Source organism: Hyperoodon ampullatus (genome assembly GCF_949752795.1).
Source record: "Hyperoodon ampullatus genome assembly, chromosome: 5".
Taxonomy (NCBI): domain Eukaryota; kingdom Metazoa; phylum Chordata; class Mammalia; order Artiodactyla; family Ziphiidae; genus Hyperoodon; species Hyperoodon ampullatus.
Genome location: NC_136918.1, coordinates 143,542,650 through 143,567,778, shown reverse-complemented (window position 1 = coordinate 143,567,778; position 25,129 = coordinate 143,542,650). Strand labels below are relative to the sequence as shown.

The following is a 25,129-nucleotide window of genomic DNA, read 5'->3' as shown; positions in this document are numbered from 1 at the left end:
TAGGGACATAGACAGGGTGTGGGGAGAACATTTCAGGCGGAAAGAATAGCACGTGCTAAGGTCCTGTGGTTAGTAGGACCATTGTTCCAGTGAAAGGAAGGGTAGTCACGGCTAGAGCACTGAGACTGAAGCGGGCCTGGTAGGGAAGGAGGCTGCAGAGCCGTTAGGAGGCAGACCACACTTGGTCTCATAGTGGAAGATTAGGATTTGGTTTCTGTACTGAGAACAGTGAGAAGCCACTTGTTGATTTTAAGCAGGGAATTGGAACTGTGTTCTGAAAAGGTCCCTCTGGCTTTAGTGCGGAAACTGCATGGGGGGTGGGTGGCGGGGAGACAAGGGCGATGTGACACCAGTGAGCAGCGGGACTCCTGTGGGCTGTGTCGTGGCGGAGGCCACGGAGATGGAGAGAAGGGGCGTCCAGGAGGATTTATGAGATTAGATGAACAGTGTGGAATATGGGGGCGGAGAGTCCCGAGAAATCACTCCGCATAACTGGTGCCTGGTGACCTACTCCATGAGCATAAGAACACAGGAAAAGAGCCCTATCTTGGGTTGAAAAATAGCAGTTCACAGGCTTTGCGTTTCGGGAGCGTCTGGCTTATCTTCCCTCAGCTCTGAGCCCACCTCAGACACCGCGTCCTCGACCTGGAGGCAAACTCAGACCTTCTCACTTTTTGAAGGACCAAGTAGGTACCAGGCTGGCCAAGTCGCCCAGCCACAGCGTGAGAAAGATCCAGAGCTGGCCCTATGCAGTCTGGAGGAAGAGACGATAACTAAACAAGCAAGTGTATTCCATCCGAACAAACGCGATCAGCAACCGACCCCAAGCCACCAGAGGCGCGAAGGCCAGCTTGAGAGTTGAAGGGATAATGCACCTTCTGCGCATGCCCGGGCCTGGCGCGTTCGCGGGGCCAGCCCGGATGACGTCTCCTTGCGGCGTCTACGTCTGACGTCACTTTTCGGCGCTGGCAGGAAGAGGCGCTAGGCGGCGCACGTGGGTGGCTGCGCGGCGGGCGGGCACATGGCGGGTTCTGCAGGGCTGTCGCTGTGCGGGCATGAGCTGGTGGTGCGGGGCGGCAGCCGGTTGCTGGCCACCTCCACTTCGAGCAGGTGAGGGGTCTGGGCCTGGAGCAGGATCCAAGGCTGCGGTCGCGCGTCGGGGCCTTGAGACCCCGGCTCTCCCGCACAGCCGGGGTTGCACCCACCTTGGGGTGACCCCGGGGAGCCCCGCTACTATCTGTGAGCTCTCCGTTGCCACCTGGGCCCGGCCGCGTGCCTGCGCCGCAGAATGTCCGCTCTCCGCGTCTTTCTCCCAAGACCCGCCCAGGGGTCCCCTAGCCGCCTGCCCAGGGCCCCGCGCCCTCCGCGGTGGTTCTGCGGCGCTCTTTGAGGGTTCGGCGCGGGACACTTCCGGGCCCTGCGGGGTCCGGGGTACGCTGGTCAGACCCTCTCTGGAGAGAGAGGTGGAAGGCAGCCCTTGGAGAGAGGGCTTTACTCCCGGGGACCAAGTTCGGCGCACTCCCTCTCTCCCCTCCCTCTTCCTGCGTAGGTGCCTGTTTCCTCCTCCCAGCCCACATCCCTCGACCCCGCCCTACTTGCCTTTCGGGGCTGGAGGGTTTTCTCTGACACCTCCTCGCTCAGGGGGTACTCCAGAGCCACTGCGCGCACCTCCCTAGTGGCCCATTACAAGGTCCTGCTTTTGCTTTCCCTAATTTCACGCCCCTTCCTTATCGTTCCCGGGATTTTTAAATCAGTAAATGTTTGTTGATCGAATAGTCTTGACCCAGGGGCCTCTTGGATATTAGTAGTGGTCAGTTTCGGACCCTGTTTTCTTTCCCAGGGTAGTTTTGATTCTTCCATACTTGAAACAATGTGTCTCTCAAATGTAAAGATACTCTCTGTGTTCTTTGTTCAGTGTTTGGTTTCAGAGATCCAATAAGATGTTAAGTTTAGATTTCACAGATTTATTCACAAACCTGTTGTCTGTCCCAGGTTATTTTGTTTTAGAGCCTCGGGGTATCTAACACATGCCACAGTGAGAGATGGCTAAATTAGACTCCATCTGGTTGCTTCATTCCATGCCTTTTGAGGAAATCTAGTGGCTGGCTGGCACAGTTTCTGGCTTGGAGGACTTTCTCTTCCTGCACTGCAGTGTTCCATGTGAAAAGAGTTTGGCTGCAGTCACTTTAAAGGCTATACATTTGCACGATGTTTTCTCTGTGCCAGGCACTGGAGGGGGAGCTCAGGGTCTGATAGGGAAGGTGGATGGCTTCTATACTGGTAAATGCTTGGCAGCCATGGGAGCTTTTCTGGGGCAGATGAGACATTTTTCTAAACAAGTAATGGCGGTTTTAAACTTGGGTGCAAAAAACGCTCTGAAAACTCAATAACATCAGAATATAACTTCTTACATAGCCGTCTTGCACTGATGTTCTGGTTATCAAAGAACGGTATATTACTTCCTGTTGAGTGTTTGTCCTCATTTATTTCACTTAACTGACTTTTATGGACAGACCATATCAGTTATGTATGGCAAATATAAATAGGTTAAGCAAATAAAGCTCCTTAACTGTTCCCTGAAATATCTTACAGAGACAGTTTCTTGTGGATAAGACCCTTAGTGAGTATGCAAATATTTTTTTGATGCAGGTTAAAAAAAATGAGCATTATAATTAACGAAGTGCTTCCTTTAAAATGTTATTTTTTTCTTTAGTGATGATGACAGCCTCTTCATATATGATTGCAGTGCTGCGGAAAAGGAGACACAAGAGCATAAAGGGTGAGATGGTAGGGGAGCCTCTTCAGGGCTGGTGCATGGTTTGAATAATGGGACCGTTTAGTCTAAGGAATAAGCTGTTGTCTTATTTGCTTAATTTTTCATTTCTGTTACCCGGCTGTGTGGATAAACCACGGACCACCTCAGGAGAGAAATGTGGAACTACCTTTCAAATTCAGCATTAAGAATATTAGCACTTTAAAAAATACTTTAAATTCGTTTTTGTCAGTAATTAACTATTTTATTGGCACTTTGAAATAACAGGACAATTTTAAATGCATTGAAAGCAGGTATATGAAATTAACTTTAGCTAATTGAAAGATAAAAGTAGAGTATGGTTTTTAAAAAAATTTTTATTGTAGTTGATTTACAGTGTTGTGTTAGTTTCAGGTGTACAGCAAAGTGAATCGGCTGTACATCTATATATATATCCACTCTTTTTTTTTTTTTTGCGGTACGCGGGCCTCTCACTGTTGCGGCCTCTCCCGTTGCGGAGCACAGGCTCCGGACGCGCAGGCTCAGCAGCCATTGCTCACAGGCCCAGCTGCTCCGCGGCATGTGGGATCTTCCCGGACCGGGGCACGAACCCACGTCCCCTGCATTGGCAGGCAGACTCTCAACCACTGTGCCACCAGGGAAGCCCTATATCCGCTCTTTTTTAGATTCTTTTCCCATATAGGTCATTACAGAGTATTGAGTAGAGTTCCCTGTGCTATACAGTAGGTCCTTATTAAGTTACCTATTTTATATCTAGTGGTGTGTATATGTCAATCCCAATCTCTCAATTTATCCCTCTCCACCTTTCCCCCCGGTAACCATAGGTTTGTTTTCAGAGTATGGTCATTCTGTATGGTGGTTTTCTTTAGAAGAATCGGGCTTGGGGCCCACTTTATTTTTCTTAATATGATTTGATCCCTGCCTCTAGTTGTAGATCAGTTCATGTCCTTGAGGGAGTGGGCCTCTGAGGGTCTTTGCAGCTCAGCCCTTGGGATTCTGGTGTGTATGCCGAGAGACTTTTCTGTTTAATTAGCTTTACTCCTTAAAAATTAGAGTGGTCTTTAACCTCTCCATGTCCCCTTAATATGTTTTATATTCTGGTTACATGAACCTCATCACATTTTCTACGTCCGATCGCATTATAAACGCACAGGGCTGGCCTGGAGGGCGCAGCCTCACTTGCTGAGGTAAGGCCTGACCTGTCCCCTCTCTTTCTCAGGGAGGACGGACAGCCCATGGATAAGGGGAGTGACACGATTCTGGCGTCCACCTTCTCTACGTCTGGCAGCTATTTTGCTTTAACTGATGACAGTAAGCGTCTGATTCTTTTCCGTACAAAACCATGGCAATGTCTGAGTGTCAGGTATGAAATGCTAACATTGAATCATTACGATGTTGAACGCACGGCTTACACTTGCATGCCAATAACAATAGTGACAGTAGCAATAGTGGAAGAAGCTAACACAGGGCACCAGTTCTGTGCCAGGAGCTGTTTCGAGTGCTGTACTTGTGTTAACTGATTTAATTCTCATAACAGGCCCACGAGTGGGGCGGGGCGGGGCAGTGTTCTCACCCACACTGCTGCTCAGGAGACTTTGAAGCAGTTCCAGTTACTCAGCTCAGCTGGGCCCTGTCCTGGTCACTGGCTACAGAGTCTGTGCCCCTGGCCACTGTGCCGTCGTGCTTCTGACGTGCTTCCCAAACAGTGTTCCTCCAGTCTTGTGGTGGCAGAAATAGAGAATGCCAGCATGCCCCCTGGGAGTGTGTCGGGGGCTTCGTGTAAGTTAAGGCACCTGGGCCACGGTTGTTTTTTTTTTTTTTTTTGTGGTACGTGGGCCTCTCACTGTTGTGGCCTCTCCCGTTGCGGAGCACAGGCTCCAGACGTGCAGGCTCAGTGGCCATGGCTCACGGGCCCAGCCGCTCCGTGGCATGTGGGATCTTCCCGGACTGGGGCACGAACCCGTGTCCCCTGCATTGGCAGGCAGACTCTCAACCACTGCGCCACCAGGGAAGCCCTGGGCCACGATTTTAACTTGGTGAGTTTTTAAGTCGGTGCACTTACTTGAGTATCTCAAGGGCTGGGGGCTCAGCACTGATGGGAGATGATGTCAGTAACTCAGCAAGAACATAGCTGTCACCGGGCCTGGGTGTTTCCTCTTACCCAGCAAAGTCCTGTGCATGCTCTTCCGACTTTTTATTCTTCTCCTGAATCTCTCTCCATCATTTCCTCAAAGGGAGGCGGCACTGCGGTTTTCTGAGCGCGCTCGCTTCCCGAGAGCTTCCTTGTCTTTGGAGAGGAGGTGGGTGATGCTGACAGTCGGCTGCGGGCAGATGTAAATTCCCTTTGGCTTTGATACTCTCTTAACTTGCACCTTCTCTGTTTCCTTAGGAGGGTGCAGGCTGGCTTTGTTTTGATTGTTCTCTGGCACTGATGGAAGCACCCACACGGAGCCGAGCCGGCCCTCCCCCTCCGCCTCGCCTCCCCGCGCTGCAGGGTTTAACTGCCCTTCCATAGTCAGAGATAAACGCGTGCGGTTATAACGTTCTAACTACCGAAGGGCCAAGGTCAAGGAGTTTCCTGTTGTAGCCGACTCACACCTGTACTGGGACAGCTACACTTCTAAGATTTTTATCTCATCTTATTTGCTAAGAGAAGGATAAAAAGCCAGATTCCAGGTGGCATCAAAAGCAAGGAGTACCCACTCTGCCCTCGATTCCAGTCAGGTTAAAAATAAAGTCCGGTGACATTACTTCGTTTTTACCTCATACGTGTTTTTGTGTATTAATGGGCAATAGATGCTCATGTTTTAAAAGCTTAAAACAGAAAATTAAAAGGATGTACAGGGAATCTCCCTGCACCCGCGCCTTCCAGCTACCGCCCACAGTCAGTTACAGTTTCCAGCCCCAAAATGACGTTTAAATGTGTGTTGCCGTGTAGCCACAGGATAATTGATGATGAACTGCTCCTTCCTGCCGAGGTGAATTCACATCACCCTTAACCGGACAGGCCTGTGAGGCAGCATCTTCCTGCCAACATAGCCGGAACATTAGCGGGTCACTTAGAGCACAGACGATGTCATGTATTTTCGGGGTTCAGAGTTGAACATTGCCGGGAACATTGGGGTTTCTGACCCTGAGCTCCCCCACAGGGATCCTTGCAGGTAGCCTTGGTTTTGCTTCCACAACCTGTAGGGAGCGGGGAGGGCGGGCCCGCGACAGTGATGGCAGGTGATGGTAGCTGATGAGGCAGCCAGGGCTGCCGTAATGAACGCCACAGCTTAAACAGCAGGTATTTAGTCCTCACAGTTCTGGGGGCTGAGGTCCAAGATCAAGGTGTCAGCAGGATTGGTTTCTCCTGGGCGTGGCTTGTAGATGGCTGCCCTCTTGCTGTCTCTTCACCTGGTCATCCCTCTGTGGGCTGTTTTCCTCTCGTAAGGATGCCCGTCACACTGGATTGGGGTCCACCTGAACAGCCAGACTGCACCTGAATCACCTCTAAAGGCTGTCTTTCCAAATACAGCCACATTCTGAGGTCTGGGGGGTGGGGGTTTATATTCCAACATGAATTTGGTGGGGGAGACACAGTTCAGCCCATAACAGTAGTTAATCTCCGTTCTTGACCCTGACTGCTGACTTTTGTCTGTGGAGTCTCCATACCTTACATCAGATTCTCAAAAAGGGAGCTTTGCCCCAAAAGATGAAAATCAAACCATCTAAAGGAATCTGGCAGTAATTCTTTTGCTAAAGTAAAGGCTGTCTGGCCTGCTTCTGGTACGCCCACCGGGGTACCTTGAGGACCTGCAGACCGATTCTGTCTGCAGCGCGATGTATTAGAGCTCTGATCGCCCTCCAAGGACATCCGTAAATCTGTGTCTGACCCCCAGGTTGACGAGGGGACCTGGGCAATGATCAGAGGACCCAGGGGATCAGGCCTGGGTCAGAGGAGACTTGGGGTCTTTAGGGCTCCAGGGCGTGTTGGAGGTACGCCCGATGGAGCCGCTGGCAGAGATGTCTATGCCGGTCAGTGCTTTGTGAAGAGTAGCAACTGCATGCAGTCCCGTCGTTTTCTTGACCTTCCCTCTTCATGGACATTTCTTACCTGCATTTCACTTGTTCTGCTCTTTCAAAAAGTGCTTCAGTGAATTATCATATACAGACGTAATTTTTCTCATTTTTCTGTAAAAGTTGCCTAAACTGAATTGCCAAGTCTGAAGATGTGTATTTGTAAATGATGTCGATGATCACAAATTGCCTTCCCAAGGGGTTTTCCCTTTACCCGCCAGAGCACAGGAGCAGCACCACCCAGCCCAGCACTGAGTAGCGTCTAACCTTGGACCTGGGGCCGCGTGAGAGAAGAGTGGGACCTTGCGTGCTTGCCGCGTTAGGAGTGCGGAGAGCAGCCGTACCCTGAAGAACTGCTTGTATCTTGCGAGCCGTCTTTTCACGCCCTTTGCTTTCCCACGGGGTGGTGGTTCCTTTTCCCTTTGATTCTCTGTTGGGGAACTTGGGTTTTTCCCATTTGTGTTAAACGAGTCCATCTGCTGCGGCTGCCCTGTCACCCGGCCGACCCAATATAGTGTCGCGTGCTGAGCGAGGCACTACGGGTGAGCCTCGGCCGACCGGCTCCCCCAGGCCGCCGTCCAGAGCTGCCACGGGCGTGCTTGTGTGCAGACCTGCCCCTGTGGGGTCTGCGGGAGGGCAGCTGAGGGCAGGTTCGTAGGTGTCCTGTCTGGTCCCTGGAGCAGTGTGGTTTCCTACCACAGCAATTTTTTCCATTCTCCCCCTTGAGTTTTTTTGGTTCATGTAAAAATTTGGGAACCTCAGAGAGGGCCAAAGTGGGAACAAAAACCCATCACCCTGAATCTCATCATCCAGAGATCCCTAGCGAGAGACACCGCGTGGCCCTCCAACTCGGCGTTTGCCTCCTCGGCACCTGCCTTTCCCCTGCGACGGTTTCTTCGCGGGATCTGTTTCTGCCCCTGGAGACCTGTTCTGTCCTCCTAGAGATCACCTCCTCCCAGGCCGTGAGGCCACGGGCCCGAGCTCTCTCTGGATGAGGGTGATTCTTCACCGAGGGGGTGTGCCCACTGTCAGGGCTCTTGACCCCTGGGTCCCTCGCAGTCACACTGACCACTTCTTTGAAGCGTGGGTGTGGCCGCAGGGCCTGCTGGTGGTGGGGAGAGTTGGCGGCCAGCTTGCTCTTGCTCTGGACTTGCTAGAAGGCAGACATGCGGGTGAACTGCCACTTCTGTGTGCGTTCCGCGGGTGGGTAGGGATTTCACTTTGGACGTGGGCACGGGGGTGTCCACGCAGCCTGCCGCACTCCTGGGTCCTGGTTCCGGAGCTCCTACCCTTCTGCCGGGGTGGCACGGCAAGCGCCCAGGGCTCCTGGGGGGCTCTGGCTGTTCTAGAAGGGTCCTGGCTTGTGCAGGGTCTGAGGAGGGAGCAGGGGGTCTGCGTGGCGTCGGGCTTCTTAGTGAGAGAGTTTAGGTGAGGCCTCCTTGGGCGCGGGGCAGGGCGGGTGTTCAGACGCCTGGTCCCCATGACCGTGCCTGGGTCCCCCTACCCCGAGGCCTGTGGGTGTGGACTGAACGGAAGGTGCCGTGTTGTTTTGTCTCTGGAAGGTCGTGTGTCGGGGCTTCTTTCCACGTGAGACCCAATAACACTCGGGGCTGTAGACCTTAGCGGTCTCGGTGCTGGGCGTTTTCCCTTTAGTCGTTCTCTTGGCTTTTAAGTTGATATCAACAGAATAACTTTGTGTAGGAAATGCTTGCATTAGGTGGTGTGGAAGGCATGATGTGATTGGATGAAATTAAGGAACCAGATTACAACTGCAGGACCTCCCTCGTGTTGCAGCCTTTGGATAATGGGGCCAAGGGGCTGGGCCGGGGCGAGCTCAGGGCAGGGGTCGTGTGTCTCCCGTTGCCTTTTCCTGTGCGTTTACCCTGAGCTCAGCGCCTTTCCTCTCTGATTACGCTTTTGCAGGAGAGCAGGGTGAGTTGAAGTCTCCGGGGCGACGACATGCAGTGGGCGGTCCCCCCCATGCTGGTCTAGTGGACGTCACCCTGGAGGGGGTGCAGCAGCTCTTCACCTTTGGGGCACAGACTCCTTTGGGATCTCATGGGCCCCCTCAGAACAGCACCCATCCTCGGTACATCTGACGTCCAGTTCATCCACATGTGACCGGCCGGGGCCCCGAGCGGCTGTGGAACCTGCCCACGGCTCAGAGCTCGCTGTAGCGGCCCCTTCCTCTGTCCCTGGCAGGGAGGAGGGGGCCACACCCACCCTCGGGGGGGCCTGGGCCCTGAACCCAGTGACTCTGTGGAGCGAGGGAAAGCACTGAGGCCTCAGACCCCGCGGAGGCCGAAGGTTGGTGCCCCCGGGGCTCGTTCTGCTGGGGCCGCATGGCCAGCCACCGACGGTCCTGTCTGCCACCTGTGTCCTGATGCCCACGGGTCCCAATTCCTACACCCGTCCTGCACAGCTGAGCCACGTCCTGGAATTGTTGCCAGGACAGGTTTATCCTGAGAAGCTGGAAGCCCCCAGCTGGCAGAGGACAAAGGGGTGAGATGCGGAGTGGGAATGGGGGGGCTGCAGTGGGGAGGGGGCCGGCTCTGGAGGGCTCACTTCCTCCTGGGGTGGGTGAGCTCGTTGGGATGCAAGCCTGTTGCTTCCCGAGGACTGTCCTAGGCCAGTGCCCCCTAGGAGGTCGTGCCCCCTAGGAGGTCGTGCCCCCTAGGAGGTCGTGCCTCCCCCTCCGCCCCCCCCAGGCCGCGGCCGCGCTCCGCGCACATGCTCAGTGGGCCCGTTAGGCTGCGCAGCTGTGTTGCTGGTGCCGCACAGGCCGTTTGTTTAAATGCCGGGCGCGCCGCGAGTTCTGATCAGCCTCGCCCTGGGGTCTGATTCCCTTTCCTTGTTGCTGTTTCCCCACGTTCATGGCATCACGCTTCCTTGCCGGGCTGCACCGGACCGAGGAGTGGGGGCCGTCCAGCAGCTGCCGAGCCCCGTGGCGGCGCTTGGAACCCAGCAGGGCCTCCCGCCCGCTCCTCTGTCCTCTCGCCCCTCCCTCCGGAGAGGCGGGCAGGGCTCTGATGGGCCCCGTGTGGGGGGCGTAATGTTCAGTTTCCGTTTCAGGCTGACTTCTGGAGTCCCGGCTGCTGTGTGAGCTGGGTGTCGTCTGCACGGACGTTAGCTCTTTACGGGGACGGTGGGTCCCCTTGCAGCCCTCGGGCGACGGCAAAGCTGAGACCGGCCCTTCTGTGAAGAGGCCACGCGTGTAGATAAACGGAAGGCGTTTGTGTGTAAAGCAGCGTTAGGGCTTGTCTCTAGCGTAGACTGGAAAACACGGGTACCCTGTCGCGGAGAGCCTGTTTTGCTTCCTGGAAGACGTCCCAGTAGAAACAAAATGAAAAACGGTAGCAGGAGGCACCGGCATGACCCCGACCGGGGTGAGCGGGCGGCGGTGGCGCCTGTGTCACCACTTGTGGTTTTGCTCCTCGTGGCTGACGTCGTTACTGAACCAGCTCGCAGACGTGACAGGTCTTGTGGCCCTGGATCAAGGACTTGGATTTGTGATGTGCCCCCAGCTCTCGGCGTCGCGGCCCTCCCGTGTGCGCACGCACACAGGCAGCGCGTGCAGGATCCCGGTCCCGGGCGGCAGAGAGCCGCCGGTGGGTGGGCGGCGCGGAGGGCGGGGTCCTGGATGGGAAGCCGCAGGGGCAGGAGGGCCCTCCGCAGCTGTGGTCGCGGCCCGGAGCGCGTTGGCGTTTAGGAAGCTGGCTGCTGTCGTCCCCCCGACGCATGGGGAGGCCGGGGAGCCCCGCCCCCAGCACTCTATCACGACAGCCTTCAAACACACTGTCAAGCTGAGCGGGTCTCACGTTGGCCATGTAGATACCCACCACCCAGATTCTGCCATTAGCACATTTTTAAAAGAAAAAATATCGCGAAAGTAAGTTTTGTCTGAGGCATTGGCTCTGTTTCCATCCTTTATGTTTTTGGCACCGTCTTCGGTAACTGCCACGTGGCGGGAGCCTTGCGGGTCAGCGGGCTGCCCTGGCGCCGACCCGTATAGGCCGACCGTGGGCGTCTCTGGCCTTGTAGGACTGTGGTGAGGAGGTGCACAGCCCTGACCTTCACGGCCTCTGAGGAGAAAGTTCTGGTAGCAGACAAGTCTGGGGACGTTTATTCCTTTTCGGTGCTGGAGCCGCACGGGAGCGGCAAGCTTGAACTGGGACACCTGTCGATGCTGCTGGATGTGGTACGTGGGCGACGTGCTTCGTCGGCTGCGGTCCGGCTCAGGGGGCGAGGAGGGGCGGCCTGTGTGCCAGGTGGGCGGGTCGGGGCTCTGCTGTGGGCAGGGCCCCGATTTCAGAGGTGAAGCTGGCAGCAGGCTGAAGGAGGACGGTCAAGTCAGGGGCAGCTGGGCGGTCTAGACGTGGGGGAGGCCCAGGTCGGGGAGACGAGGGGGAGGGGTGTGGAAAGAGCAGGCGTCCTCCGAGCCCCCGAGCCACGAGCTGCCCCCGACAGAGGCCCCGAGAGGCCCACGAGGGCCGGGCTGCGGCTAGGGGCGGCGGGGCGGGGTGGGGCCCTGCAGGGGCACACAGGAACCGGGGGGGTTGTGAAGGACAGATCACCAGGACTCAGTGGCGGGCTGGACATGGGGACATGTGAAAGGAAGGCGACCAGGTGCCCTAGACGGGAGTGGGCGTGGCCGGGCTGGGGCGGGAGCAGGTGTGGGGCAGCTGTGGCCCTCGGGGGGACACCTGAGCTGAGGCCTGGGGTGGCGGGGGGAGCCGGCCATGCTGACCCGCCCCTTCTAACCCTCGTGCACAGGCCGTGAGTCCCGACGACCGCTATGTCCTCACCGCCGACCGGGACGAGAAAATCCGGGTGAGCTGGGCCGCGGCTCCGCACAACATCGAGTCCTTCTGCCTTGGGCACACCGAGTGAGTGTCCCCCGTCCCCGTCCCTGCACCGAGTGTCCCCCGTCCCGTCGCCCCACCTAGTGATTGTCCCCTATCCCCCGACCGAGTGAGTGTTCCCCCTCCCTGTCCCCCGACCGAGTGAGTGACCCCCGTCCCCGCACCGTGTCCCCTGTCCCTGTCACCCCAACTAGTGAGTGTCCCCCGTCCCCACCCCCCCACCAAGTGAGTCCCTCACCCTCCACAGAGGGAGGCTCAGGTTTGAAATGCAGGCGGACCCTTCAGCTGGGGAAGCTGGTGGCGAAGCGAGAGATGCCTGCTGGGAGGAGGGGACCAGCCTGGATGGCCTGGCCTGCATCGGTTTGCTTCCTCGTGAGGCCCCGGTCTAGCTCAGCCCTGGTCCCAGGGCTTCAGAGGCTTCAGAACCTCCTTCCCTGTTCAGAATCCATTTCCCAGAGGTTTTCTTGGTGGCACCGAGGTCTCCATCCCCAGTTCGTGGTCACCGCAGGCCAGCATAGATGCCTGTCAGCGCCTGGCAGTAGTCAGCGGTCAGGGGTGGTGGTGTCGGGGGACGAGGAACATGCTTCAGTAATTTAAATCGTCCAGGCAGGCGTTGTTGCTCTGTGATCTGTCTTCTTGCAAGTGAGCGCTCGTTTAGTAAGTGAAGTTTGACGTTACGTGAGGGTGGCGTTTCTGAAGAATGTCGCTCTTCTGAGGTAAAAGGCTGATTACAGTTTGCAGGAAGGAAAAGCACTTAGTTTAACTGGCTGAAGTGTTTTAAACTACGTTATTTGAGGCAGGGGAAGAATTGGACGGATTTAATTCAGTTCTGAGATTGCTCCTGTTTCCTGGTTTTTGAATGGAATGTACACGTTGACCTTAAAGGTCGATGGTTGCTGGGTCTGTACGTCATGATAGCGTTGCTTTAGCTTTTATTCAGTTGTCTAGTAATCCTGCGAGCAGAGTTCCTGTGACCTGCCAGCCCCCCCGCCCCGTTGCCGTCTCTCGGGGGCCTTTGCTCCTCCCCTGCCCACTGGGCACACTGTGCCTCGGGGCCTTTGCATATGCCATTTTCTCCACCGGGCAAGCTCTTGCCCATGCTGCTCAGCGCCCTCCTTCACTCAGCTTTCTGCCCGATGCCACCTGCCCTCTCAGGAAGCACCCCTCCCCCCGGCCCCTCCTTGCTGGGCTTCTCAGCCTGTGCCGGCCAGTTCAGAGCCATGAGCCACCAGGTCTCAAGTGAGATGTGCCAGTAGTTAGTGTAAAACACCTGATTCCAGAGACAGTGTGAAAAAACAACGTAAAAATAGCTCATTATTAATTTGTTATACGGATTGCAGGTTGAGATGATAACATTTGGGTATATTGAGTTAAGTCAAAACATAGTATTAACATTAGTCTCGCCTGAGTCTGTTTACCTTTTTAGCGTGGTCACCAGGAAATGTAAAATGCCCTGGTGACTCACATCATGGCTGGGGCCGTGTTTCTGTCGGATGGGCCGTTCTGAGCCTCCCCTGACACCCTGGGTCTCCTATGGCCTGTCTCCCGCCGAGTCCTAGACTTGCGGGGGGTCTTTGTCAGGGTTGCTCACTGCTGTCTGCAGCCCTCAGCACAGCGCCTGGCACGCAGTAGGTGCTCAGTGGACATTTCGGCGAATAAATGACCAGTCATTGCTCCTTAAGAGTCTTGGTGAAGGCCCTGGAGACTGTGGTTTCCACTCCTTTCCTGTAGAGACATCGAGGTGGCGCGTACCCGCTGTCGTGGACGTGCCATTGCGGGGGACACAGGCTGCATTCATCCTGCAACATGTCCTTGTTCCTTTTTGAGGGCCTTCGGGGAAGGCTGTCCTGGGGAGGGAGGGTGGCTGCAGCCAGGACGGGGCCCAGGCCGGGGTGAAGCTCCAGACGGCTGGGATGGGAACCGGTGGAGGCGAGGGAGCCACGGAGGCCCCCCTCCCAGGGGTCCCCAGGTGCCCGTGAGCTAGTGATCGCGTTAGAGATGCTGGTGCACGCCTGCAGCCCCGAGGCTGCTTTCTGCGGGGAGCTGGGTTGCTCGGGTGAGGCTCAGTGGGTGTGACTCCGGCTGCGGTCAGTGGTGCTGCTCCCCTAACACCTGGCCCTGCTCGCAGATGGCCCTGGTGTCACAGACCCCGTTGAGGTGCGTGCTTGGGCAGCTCCCGAGCAGGGCAGACCCCCTGGGGCCTTCCTGGCAGGCGCGGCCGGGGAGCGCCTCTGGGCCCGAGTGACAGGGCGTGCTCCCCACGCAGCCACGCTACTCCTCTCGGCTTCTGTTGGGGTCAGGGTCTGAGGTGACACGGCGGGGCAGAGTCACAGCAGCCTGGCTCACCCTCTGCCTCTCTCCACCTGTAGGTTTGTGAGTCGCATCTTCGTGGTGCCCAGCCACCCCGAGCTGCTCTTGTCCTCCTCCGGGGTAAGTGCTCCGCCCCCCACGGGCGCCCCGGCTTCCCTTGGGGGGGATGCAGCCTGGAGCCTTGCTCGGGGGAGCACCTGTCAGCGAGCAGCCTGTCTTCTGTTCCCAGCGTGGTTGGGAGGTCAGCGCGTGCCTTTCCCGGGTGGCCGTCCACTAGGTGGTGCTTGTGGCCCGTGGGGTGGAGCCGGCCGGCTCGCTCCCTGCTCCAGGGCTGTGCGTGTGAGTGCGTGTGCAGGCGCTGAGCCAGAACCGGTGTGCAAGGGACTCCGGTCTGAGGGGTCCTTACGGCACCATGACCTCGTCAAAACGGCTGGTAGACGGCCCTTTCCGAATCCCAGAGGGACCTGGCTCCCTCCCGTCCTGCCGCTCTCAGCCCTTCTCCCTGACCCGCCCCTGTGTGAGTGCGTGGAGAGGGGCCAGGCACGTGGCCTTGGTGGAAGTTTGATCAGTAAGTACAGCAGCTCTGTCCCGGGAGCCGGAAGCCTGAACAGCTGAGTGATTGGTGGCCCCTTTCTCTAGGGAATACTCCTTAGAAGGATCATCAGGCAGTACTTCTGCTGAAGTGCAGGCTTCGAGTTCCTAATTGGCTCTGATTCTTCTTTTCTTTTCAGAAGCTCTGCCCACAGCGCTTTATCTTTCCACCCTTGAGCCTTTTATGCAACTCAGGGGCCTGGGGTGGGCTGGGGGCCTCATGGACTCCTGACAGGCAGGCCTTCCAGGCGGTGGCCACGTCCCATTTCCTTCATCACGTGTGGTTTCTCACAGGTTTTTACTTTTCCCTTCTCTTGTCCTGTTCTTGAAAGTGACTTGTGAAAGTAAAGAGAAGAAAATAAACGTGCGGGAGTTCCCAGAGATAGCCAGTTTCTGTGAATTTTGCTGTAAGCCTCTTTTACAATAAAAAAAAAAATACTCAGCCGCACCGGAAAGCGTAGTGGCCACCTTTGGTCTTACCACTGAGCTTTGTCAAGTCCAGCGTTTCGCTTCTCCTTCTTACAGAAGCGCAGTAGGGCTGGCGTTGGCCGTCCTGGGTGCCCATCCCATTGCGTACTACCTCCTCACGGGCCACCCGGCCCGGGCGTGGTGTGCTGCGTGCCCTGCACGCTGTGAAGTGCAGATTGTCTGTTTGTTTAAAGAGTCAGATGCTGCTGTAAGGCTTAGAGTGGAAACTAGCACCCCACCCCCCGTGGCCTCCAAGGCAGGCCCTGGGAGCCTTCAGTGTCCTCTTGATGGCCCGTGTTTCAAGCACGAGCAGTTTCCTCGTGTCCGCTGCTGCCACCTGCATGGGAATCAGCAGTGTCCTGCCTGCACCCCCTCCCTCTTTGCTGGTGGGCTTCTTGTCTCCTGAAGGTGCCCCCGGACCTTGTTTGGGGCGCACATCATGGGGCAGCTTTCTGAAGGTGCAGGGAGGGTGGTTAGGAGCCTGCCTTTCGGGAGGTGCTCATCGCCCGCCCCCAGCACTCGGTTATCAGGCAGGTGTACGATGAACAGTCAGACGTCTCCTTGCAGATGGTCAAGCGGTTGCTCCAGGCTTTTCTCTGGTTTTTAGTTCGCTTGGTTTACTGCCCGCTTTTTCTTTTGAGAAGTCTGAGGCCACTGAGTCTGGGTCCTCTATGTGGGGTCTGATCGCCTTCTCTCTGGCCGTTTTTTGGGGGCCTTCTCACCCCGTGCTCTGAAGAATGATGGAGTTGGCGGGGGTGTCACGGGGGCCCTGAAATTAGCTGCACAGTCAGTGGCTCTTTCCGTTCTGAGTCTTCAGGTCCACAGACCTGGGGGTTTTCTCAGGTTCCCTCCCTCTGGAGCTGTCCCCGCCTCACTCTTCCTGGGATTTGTGCAGTTGGATGTTGGACCCGCTGACTCTTGATTCTTTCCTATCATATCTTTTCTCTCGTGTTCCTGCTCCCTGTTCTGCTCTGGGGGAGATTTTCTCAACTTTATTTTCCAGCCTTCTGTGGGAATGTTAATTTCTGCTGTGATTTCTACTTTTCAAGGCTCTTTCTCGTCCTTGGAATGTTCTTTCTTCATAGCCCCCGTTCTTGCATCCTGAATGCAGACTTAGGATCTCCTTGAGGTGGTGTGACGTGTGGTTTTTTTTTTAGGGATTTTCCTGTGTGTGTTTCCTTTCCTCCCTGTGTGTCGCACACCTTTCCAGTTGGAGGTTTTCCTCGATGTCTGGTGGTCCGTCTGTCCGCTTATGGCATTGGGGCTGGGTTTGTGAGCCCGGGTGTCAGACTCGGGCACCCGGCTGCCTCCTTGTGGGAGCCCTCCTGGGTCAGTCAGTCCTTTTCTCATGGGGGTGGGGTTCGGTTTCCTGTCTTCACCCTTTGTGGGGAGGGGCCCTGTGTCTCTTCTCTACATGTGTCCCAGCGTCCCCGAGACCAAGGCCTCTTGTTCCCATCATCTGTCCCCAGCAGCTGGGTTCTGTCTGCATCTACCCGTGATTGGCTTTGTCCTGCAGGGCTCTGCTCTAAAACACCCCTTGTTGCCTGGGGGGACTAGGGGTGAGTGGGGACACCTGTAGACGTGCGTTCGTCTCCCTGTTCATCAGCCATATTCACGGCAAGACATTCATACTCACATCCCAGCACCCGGAGATTCCTGCCTTAACCATTCGGGGGAAGTTAATTTTCCTCTTTCTCTCTTGGTCATTTAAATCACGCAGAGGTTCTTCTCATCACACTTTGTATTTGCTCCGCAGGTGGACGTGGCCTGTGCATGTCTAGTTTTAGTCAAGGGATCCCACTCACAGGAGGGGTTTTTCTGAGGCGGGTGCCGGCGTGGACCCTGCTCCGTTTCACTCATTGTCTGGTCCTTCTCCTTAGACGTGTGGTTCTATTTCCTGGCGTCTTAATGAGCGTTGTAACAAATGTTTCTTAATATAACCCTCTCCTTTCTGTATTAAGGAGGTAACGTTGGTTTATAACATGTAAGTTTCACGTGGACAACATTGCATTTTGACTTCTTCATACATTACAGTGCGCTCACCACCAAAAGTTTAGTCTCCACGCGTCACAATACAGTACAGTTGACCCGCTTCACTCATCTTGCCCTCCCCCCACCCCTTCCCCTCTGGTAACCACTACTCTGTTCTTTGTATCTGCATGTTTGTTTTTGTTTTGTTTGTTTACTTTTTATATTCCACGTATGAGTGAAATCATATGGTATTTATCTTTCTCCATCTGACTTATTTCACTGAGCGTAATACCCTCCAGGTCCATCCATGTTGCTGCAAATGGCGAGATTTCATTCTTTGTTATGGCTCAGTAATGTATTGTGTGTGTGTGTGTGTGTGTGTGTGTGTGTGTGTGTGTGTGTGTACCACATTTTTCTGTTGATGGGCACTTCGGTTGCTTCCAGATCTTGGCTATTGAAAATAATGTGGCAGTGAACAGAAGGGTGTGTATATCTTTTCAAATTAGTGTTTTTTGTTTTCTTCTCAGGGGTGGAATTGCTGGATCATATGGTAACTCTATTTTTAATTTTTTTTTTTTTTTTTTCTTTTGCGGTACATGGGCCTCTCACTGTTGTGGCCTCTCCCGTGGCGGAGCACAGGCTCCGGACGCGCAGGCTCAGTAGCCATGGCTCACGGGCCCAGCCGCTTTGCGGCATGTGGGATCTTCCCGGACCGGGGCACGAACCCGTGTCCCCTGCATCGGCAGGCAGACTCTCAACCACTGCGCCACCAGGGAAGCCCTATTTTTAATTTTTTGAGGAACCTCCATACTGTTCTCCACAGTGGCTGCACCAGTTTACATTCCCACCGACAGTGCACGGGGGTTCCCTTTTCTCTACATCCTCGCCAACATTTGTCATTTGTTGTCTTTTTGGTAGTAGCCATTCTGGCAGATGTGAGGTGATATCTCATTGTGGTTTTGATTTGCATTTCCCTGGTGATTAGTGATGTTGAGCACCTTTTCATGTGCGTGTTGGCCATCTGTATGTCTTTAGAAAAATGTCTATTCATAGTCTCTGCCCATTTTTTTTTTCTCTGCCCATTTTTAAAGGTTTTTTGTTGTCGAGTTGTAGGAGTTCCTTATCTGTTTTGGTTATTAACCACTTACCAGATATATGATTTGGAAATATCTTCTTCCATTCGGTTGGTTGTCCTTTTGTTGATCATTTCTCTTGCTGTGTAGAAGCTTTTTAGATTGAAATAGTTCCATTTGTTTATTTTTGTTTTTATTTCCTTTGCCTGAGGAGATATATTCAGAAAGATATTGCTAAGACCAGCGTCAAACAGCATACTGCCTGTGTTTTCTTCTAGGAGTCTTATGGTTTCAGGTCTCACATATAAGTCTTTAATCCATTTTAAGTTCATTTTTGTGTATGGTTTGAGATTGTGGTCCAGTTTTATTTTTTTGCATATGGCTGTTCAGTTTACCCCACACCATTTATTGAAGAGACTGTCCTTTCTCTGTTGTATGTTCTTTACTCCTTTGTTGTAGATTGTCCATATGTGCATGGGTTTATTTCTGGGCTCTCACTTCTGTTCCACTGATCTGTGTGTGTGTTTTTCTGCTAATACTATGCCATTTTGATTATTGTAGTTTTGCAGTATAGTTTGAAATCAGGGAGCGTGATACATTCTAGCTTTGTTATTCTTTCTCAAGATTGCTTTGGCTATTCTGGGTCTTTTGTGGTTTCATATAAATTTTAGGGTTTTTTTGTCTTATGTTTGAAACATGTTGTTGGGATTTTGATAGTGATTGGACTGAGTCTTCAATTGTTTTAGTTAATAATGTACATTTTAACAATGTTAATTCTTCTAATCCATGAGCAGGAATATCTTTCCATTTGTTTGTGTTTTCAGTTTCTTTCTACAATGTCTTATACTTTTCTGAGTACAGGTCTTTCATCTCCTTGGTTAGATTTATTCCTAAATAAATTGTAAGTGGGGTTGCTTTCTTAATTTTTCTTTCTTTTAGTCTGTTGTTAGTGTGTGGAAGCACAACAGATTTTTCTACATTGATTGTGTACCCTGCAACTTTATTCTATTCATTTATTATTTCTAGTAGTCTTTTGGTGGAGTCTTTTCTATATATAAAATCACATCATCTGCAAACAGTAACAGTTTTACTTCTTTTCCAATTTGGATTCCTTTTCTTTTTCTTGACTGATTGCTGTGGCTAGGACTGCCATTACTGTGTTGAATAAAAGTGGCCAAAGTGGGCATCCTTGTCTTGTTCCTGATAAACACTCCTTTTTTTGCATTTTTGTTATTTTTGGAGCACACATCAAGGCCATGCCAGTTGACACTCTCATGGGTAACAAACGGATGTCCTCTTTTCACCCATTCTTAAACAGTGATGTGTGGACAGTTGTCACATGCTCACTAACTCCATGTGTTTCTCCTTGTGCGAATGCATGCTCATTGATGGGTCCGTGTGTGTACGTGCGTGCATGCGTGTGTTCACTCCCAGCCCGAGCATCGCAGGTGTTGTCTTTGACCTCCGGCATGTGACAGGGTGTCTTGTGTCCTTGCCCATTTGGCTGTGTGGGGTCACCCATGTTTACTTATTGGTTTGTGCGACTCTTTGCACAGTTATTACTAAGCAAAGAGCCTTTAGCTGGGAGAGAGGCGCAGTGGCCATCGCTGAGTTATTCCCACTACCCGGTGAAGCCTGGATGCCTCACTGGGTGCTGACCCGTCCTTGGTGTGTGCAGGACCGCACCCTGAGGCTCTGGCAGTACAGAAGCGGCCGTGAGTTGCATTGTTGTCACCTGCCCAGCCTGCAGGAGCCAACGGAGCCCTGGAGCGACAAGGTAACCTCACGTTTGTCTCTGGTTTATAGGGTGTCTCTCCAGTCATGGATCCTGTGGAAAAAATTCGTTTTACGTTGGAAAAGTGTTTTTACTGTCAACGTACACTTCTTCCAGCTTGAGAGGAATCGTGTATTTCAAATTCTGAAGGCACCTAGTCATGTAAATGGGAAAAAATTTATATCTTACCATGTGTGCATTCAAACCACGAATTTACAGAAAGTCCTCTAATCCTGCTTGGAAGTGGAAAAAATAGTGGTGCCTGGCGGGGAGCTGAGCATGCCCAGGATTCCCTACCTCTGTCCCTCGTGGGTCAACCTCATGCCCCCAGGATGGCGCACTGGCCAGTGCATCCCCAGGTCAGGTCACCTGAGCCTTCAGCTGTCAGGGGATCTGCAGGGGAGAAGGTGTGGGCTGCCTTTCAGGCTCTTGGGGTTCTTCACTGTGATGCTCCCGGGCAGGTGCCCTGTTTGGCTGGGGTCCAGCTGGTCACACGTGGACGGTTCTGGCAGCTTTCAGAGACCCAGCTGGGCCTGGTGGGGAGGGAGGGTCTGCTCATGCATTTCCCGGGCCTGCAGAGCTGGCCTGGGAGCTGGGGTCATGATGACCAGGGTGGCAGCCCACGGCACGGGGCTTTGCCGTGTGTCTAACGAGACCTGGGCCTGAACTGAAGGGCTCTCCTGCCTCGTCCTTGGCTTCTCGGTTCTCTTGTCCACCCCGAGACCTCTCTGTAGCACGTGGGCAGGTCGGCCTGACGTGGGTCAGAGCCCCAGGACCCCAGGGCCGCGGCCACCTAGCCCAGTGGCTGCAGGGCCCCCCGGGTCAGTGGCCTCCACCTGCCCTGGCTGCCCCCGTGCACGCCTCCGCCTCGGGTTTCTGCAGCCACGGTGCCCCCGTTGGAGCTGCGGCAAACAGAGGCCTGCTCGTTCTGCCTTCTTCCCGTCTGTGCCCTGCTCACCCCTGACGCCCCTGGACGGCGAGGAGAGAGCATAGAGGAGAGCAGCAGCCTGGCGGCCCCCGAGAGCTGTGCGAGGGCCTGCCGTGTCCCCCGCGCCTCTGCTGGCTCCGAGCCCAGGCTGCTTCCTCTGCCGGAGCGCGCGGACACTCACGTGCCCGCCTTCCTTTCCTCCCCATGTGCTCTGGTCTCCCTCCTTTTTGAGTAGTTCCACTGGCCTTGGAGATGCGGCACAGCTCCGGAGGGAGGGCCAGAGCCCCAGAGCGGCTTGTGCCGTCTGCCCCGTGGGTCGGAGCTCCCTGGGAGCTGTGCCCTCACTGGCGTCCAGAGAGCCCTGCAGTGCCTTCCCTTTGCCCGTCGTGGACCACACGTGGGGACCGTCCGTCCTGCAGCGATGCTCGCAGTTTGAGCAGAGCAGCGCGGCGTCAGGTCCTGACAAGCGGACATCCCTGAAGCCGCTGCTTTTCCTTTCAGAGGTTTGCCGCATCCAGGATCGCTTACTGGCGCCAGGAGGACTGTGTGGCGCTCCTGTGTGACGGGTGAGCCCGTGTGGCCCGTTCGGGAGGGAGCGGCGGGCTGCGTCTCCTGGGTTGGGAGGCTTGGGCGGCGACGTTGGCTTGGCGTCTGCCTGCGGTGAACTTCGCCTTACGAGCCCTGCTGCTGCGGGCCGGTGGCTTCCTTTCTGTGCTCTGCATCTTAATCCACTAGGGAGAAGGTAGCGGTGGCCCCCGGCTGGTCTTTTGTGCACATAGAACCCCAACGAAGGGTCGGCTGTGGTAGAACCCACCTCAGTCAGCCCCGGTTCGGCACGAGAGACCCGTCGGGGGCGGGCGGTGCTGACGAGGTGGGTGTGGGGAGCACGGGCCGCCCAGCTGTTCCCTCCTGAGCCTTGTCTGCACGCCGGGGAGGGCGTTTGGGGGCCTCCCCCATCGTCACTTGTCCTGACAGCAGGCCTGGGGCGGGCGGCTGGGCTCGTGTTGGAAATGACGACGCAGGATTAGAGGGTGGAAGGCCCGCGGGGGGCGCTGAGCGCCGCCCGGGGTCCCGTCCGCTGCCCGGCGGTCAGGGCAGCTGTCTCATCTGCACAGCTTCGTCTTTGCTGCCTAGTAAGCTGCCCCCGGACTTCGGGACTGAGCGTTCGTTAGCTCACGGTTCCCGGGGTCGGGGGAGCGGGAGTGGCTTGGCTGGGGGCTCCGGGCTCAGGGCGTCCCGAGGCTGCCGCTGAGGTGTTGGCGGGGCTGTCCCGGGGCTGAGCGCCCCCGTGGGCGCTGTCGTGATCGTCCCCTCTCTCCCTGCGAAGGCTGCCCGTGGTCTGCCTCTTCCAGCTGGATGCCCCCCGGCGGCAGCTGGTCTACCAGCAGCAGCTGACTTTCCAGCACAGAGTGTGGGACGCCGCCTTCGAGGAGGCCCGGGGGCTGTGGGTCCTGCAGGACTGCCGGGAGGCCCCCCTCGTGCTCTGCAGGCCTGTGGGCGGCCAGTGGCAGGTGAGATGGGCGGCCCCGCTGTTTCCGTCGACCGCACCCGCGCCAGCGGCTGTGTCCTTGGGGGACAGTGGCCACAGGGCTTGCGGCGTGGGTGCAGGGAGCTGGGTGCCTGGCCGGGTTCTTCAGTGTCACGGTGCCTGCACGGGTGTCTCGGGGGTGAATTGCTGTCATTGGTATGTATTTCCTGTAATTGTTTTGCTGACACGTCTTTTTAGGAGAAAAGCCCACAGTTGGTGAGCCCTGGGTGTGTATGCTTAACATTTGCAGCCTCAGCACAGCCTTGCGCTGGGGCAGTGGTCCCGCTGGACAGTGAGGGGACCCCTCCTTGCAGGTGGTCTGGGTGAGCCTGTGCGTAAATCAGGGATGTCACCTCCCGCCTGTCCTGTGTCTAAGGTGCCATGGGGAGAAGCAGGTGACACCCTCAGAGCCCGTTGCAAACTTGCACGGCCTTGACGAGTGCTCAGAGCTGCCCGACAGCTCGCTCGGGTGTCTGTATCTGAAAACCAGCAGTGAGCGATGCTGCCAGCCGGTGCCTGCCAGGTTCCAGACGCCTTGGGCGGAGTCCTGCGTGCGAGCCGCGGTCGCTCCCAGGCCTGATGAACCGGGGAGAGCGGCCTTTCTGCCTCCTGTGAGTGCAGGGCTCACCGCTGTCCACTGGCCTCTTTCCAATAAAGGTTTTCCATTCGTCTTCTCAGTCTCTTCCTGAAAGTGCTGCGTCGAAGAGGGTCTGTGCTCACCTTCGCGAGAACTGGGCCATGTTGGAAGGTGAGGACCTGCCCTGGCCTGCTTTGCAGGGTCACGATCAGCCGTGGGCGCGGGTGGACGCGGGTTCCAGAGCGCGGAACGCAGTGGGAAGCCGTTCTGTGGGTGAGGGTGCAGGGCCTGTGGTGGGTGCAGTCTGTGTGTCCGCGTCCCCATCAGGACAGCAGAGCTGCTGTGAGCCGGGGCCTGGTTGGCTGCGGGGCCACGGTGGGCCGCGCCCTTGGTTCCCTTAGCGGAGATTCAGGTACCGAGAGACCCTCCGTTTGTATTGGCAGAAGGCAGGCTCTTGGGACGCAGCTTCTGGCTGTGTCTGGGGGTGCTTTTAACTCAGCCCTGGAACTCAGGTGCCTCCACTCGAATAAAGCAATGATTGCTCAGAAGACTTCTTGGGAAGACAAACCAGTGTCCGGATAGAGGTCTGGGTCCTCCAAGCTCTGGGGACACAAACGCAGCTTCGGTGTGTATAGATGCTAGAGCGGCCCGCACGTCCCACTGTTTGGGTCCTGCGGGGTCTGCATCCGGGCCACTCGGTGGTTGGCAGTTTTCAGGTCCCCTCTGGCTGTTGGCTGGAGGACACCCCCGTCCCCAGCGCAGAGGAGCAGGGGCACGGCGCCAACAGGACGCAGCCACAGCCTCTGCACCTGGCCTCCGGGGGACCCCGGGGCCCCGCGTGTCCTGTTAGAAGTGAGTCCTCGGTCTAGCCAGGTGTGGCCACCAGGAGGTGGGCATCCTTGGGGCCATGCCAGAGGAGGCGCCCCAGGTCCACAGAGAGCCGGGTGGTCACTGTCGCAGGAGGGTCCCTCCGGCCCACCACGTCCCCCGCTAGAAGCAGAGCCCCTGCGCTCCTGTGGCACGCTGGCACCCATTCTTGTTCCGCACAGGCTCTGCTGGCACGGATGGTGGCTTCAGCAGCCTCTACAAGGCCACCTGTGACAACATGACCACTTACCTGAAGAAGAAGGAGGAACGTCTGCAGCAGCAGCTGGAGAAGAAGCGACGCAGGGGGCCGCCGTGCGGGTCCAACGGGCAGACCAAGAAGATGAAGGCGGGGCGCGCACCACGGAGCTGCTCGTCCTAGCTCGGCTCGGGATGCTCGCCGCCTCGGGGCGGCGGGACACTGTGCTCGCCCCTCCTTCCCGCAGCGCCCTGACGAAGGCAAAGGGGGGACCTCATTCCCGACTCGGGCTGGGGGGCGGCGAGGTCCATCCCGACTCAGCGGACACCTGGGGCCGTGCCGGGTAGCTGGACGCAGGACCCTGGGCTCTAGAACATTCTGTTGCTGAGCAGAGCCCTCTGGCAGGAGGGAGGCCATGCAGTGTGTTAGCCGCTATGCCTGAGCAGTAAGTGCCTCCAAGCCCCTTCCCTTCACACTGGAGGGCACGTCACCCTGCAGTCGTGGCGCTGTCCTTTCCTGCTCGTCCACGCGGCTTCCTCTAGGGGAGCCTGGAGGCGGATGGACGTCTTTCCAGCAGTGCGGTGCACACGTGCGCTTTTCTCCAGTCCCTTCGCCCTTCTGGATGGTCCACTACGCTGTCCAGCAGGCGGCTGCGCGCCTCGGGGGCCGAAAACCTGAGGGGAGTTAAGTCCTCGGTTCCCTGGGCAGCGCTGGCTCCGGTGCTCAGGCCCCTCGGGGTGCGGAGAGCTCATCGCCGGCACTGGTGGAGACAGGAGCTTCTCCGCGACGCGTGAGGACAGAGAAGCCCGGCTGCACACTTAACTCCGCAGGGAAGTGACGGGTGACGTTGTGTATGTTTGATTTCGGTTTGAACTTTGTGCACGTGCTGCAGAGCAGGAGGGTCGGCTGAATTCTAATTACTGATCAATAAAGATGAGCTTTTTTGCAGCTTCTAGAAATTTTAGCAGCAACACGTGGAGCTAATCTCAAAATATATTGAGCAGAACCCTCTTTGATGAGTGTGCTGTTTCCGACGGAAACATTTGCTTTTTGATTTGAAGAAAAGCATTTCTTTGGTGTGGGTTTCACAGGGTACTTGGACACAAATCATGTTGCGTCTCAAAAGCTGGAAGGCTTCAAACTTTTCCT

The 25,129-nt window shown here is 55.9% G+C and overlaps 1 protein-coding gene across 1 annotated transcript; it reads left to right on the top strand.

Moving 5' to 3' along the window:
• Positions 1 to 950: 950 nt before the first annotated feature.
• On the top strand, positions 951 to 24,928 carry WDR4 (WDR4 tRNA N7-guanosine methyltransferase non-catalytic subunit). The gene is made up of 11 exons (XM_079704924.1): positions 951 to 1,110; positions 2,714 to 2,779; positions 3,993 to 4,136; positions 10,877 to 11,033; positions 11,609 to 11,721; positions 14,067 to 14,127; positions 19,789 to 19,887; positions 21,314 to 21,378; positions 22,140 to 22,323; positions 23,019 to 23,088; positions 23,967 to 24,928. The coding sequence occupies exons 1-11, from the start codon at positions 1,022 to 1,024 to the stop codon at positions 24,161 to 24,163; spliced, it is 1,245 nt and encodes a 414-aa protein (XP_079561050.1). The 5' UTR covers positions 951 to 1,021; the 3' UTR covers positions 24,164 to 24,928.
• Positions 24,929 to 25,129: the final 201 nt, after the last annotated feature.

Excerpts from the sequence above, each read along its gene's own strand:
- WDR4 (XM_079704924.1), top strand. The coding sequence starts at position 1,022 with ATGGCGGGTTCTGCAGGGCTGTCGCTGTGCGGGCATGAGCTGGTGGTG. Across the intron at positions 11,722-14,066 it reads TTCTGCCTTGGGCACACCGA|GTTTGTGAGTCGCATCTTCG; the intron begins GTGAGTGTCCCC and ends CTCCACCTGTAG. Across the intron at positions 19,888-21,313 it reads CGGAGCCCTGGAGCGACAAG|AGGTTTGCCGCATCCAGGAT; the intron begins GTAACCTCACGT and ends TTTTCCTTTCAG.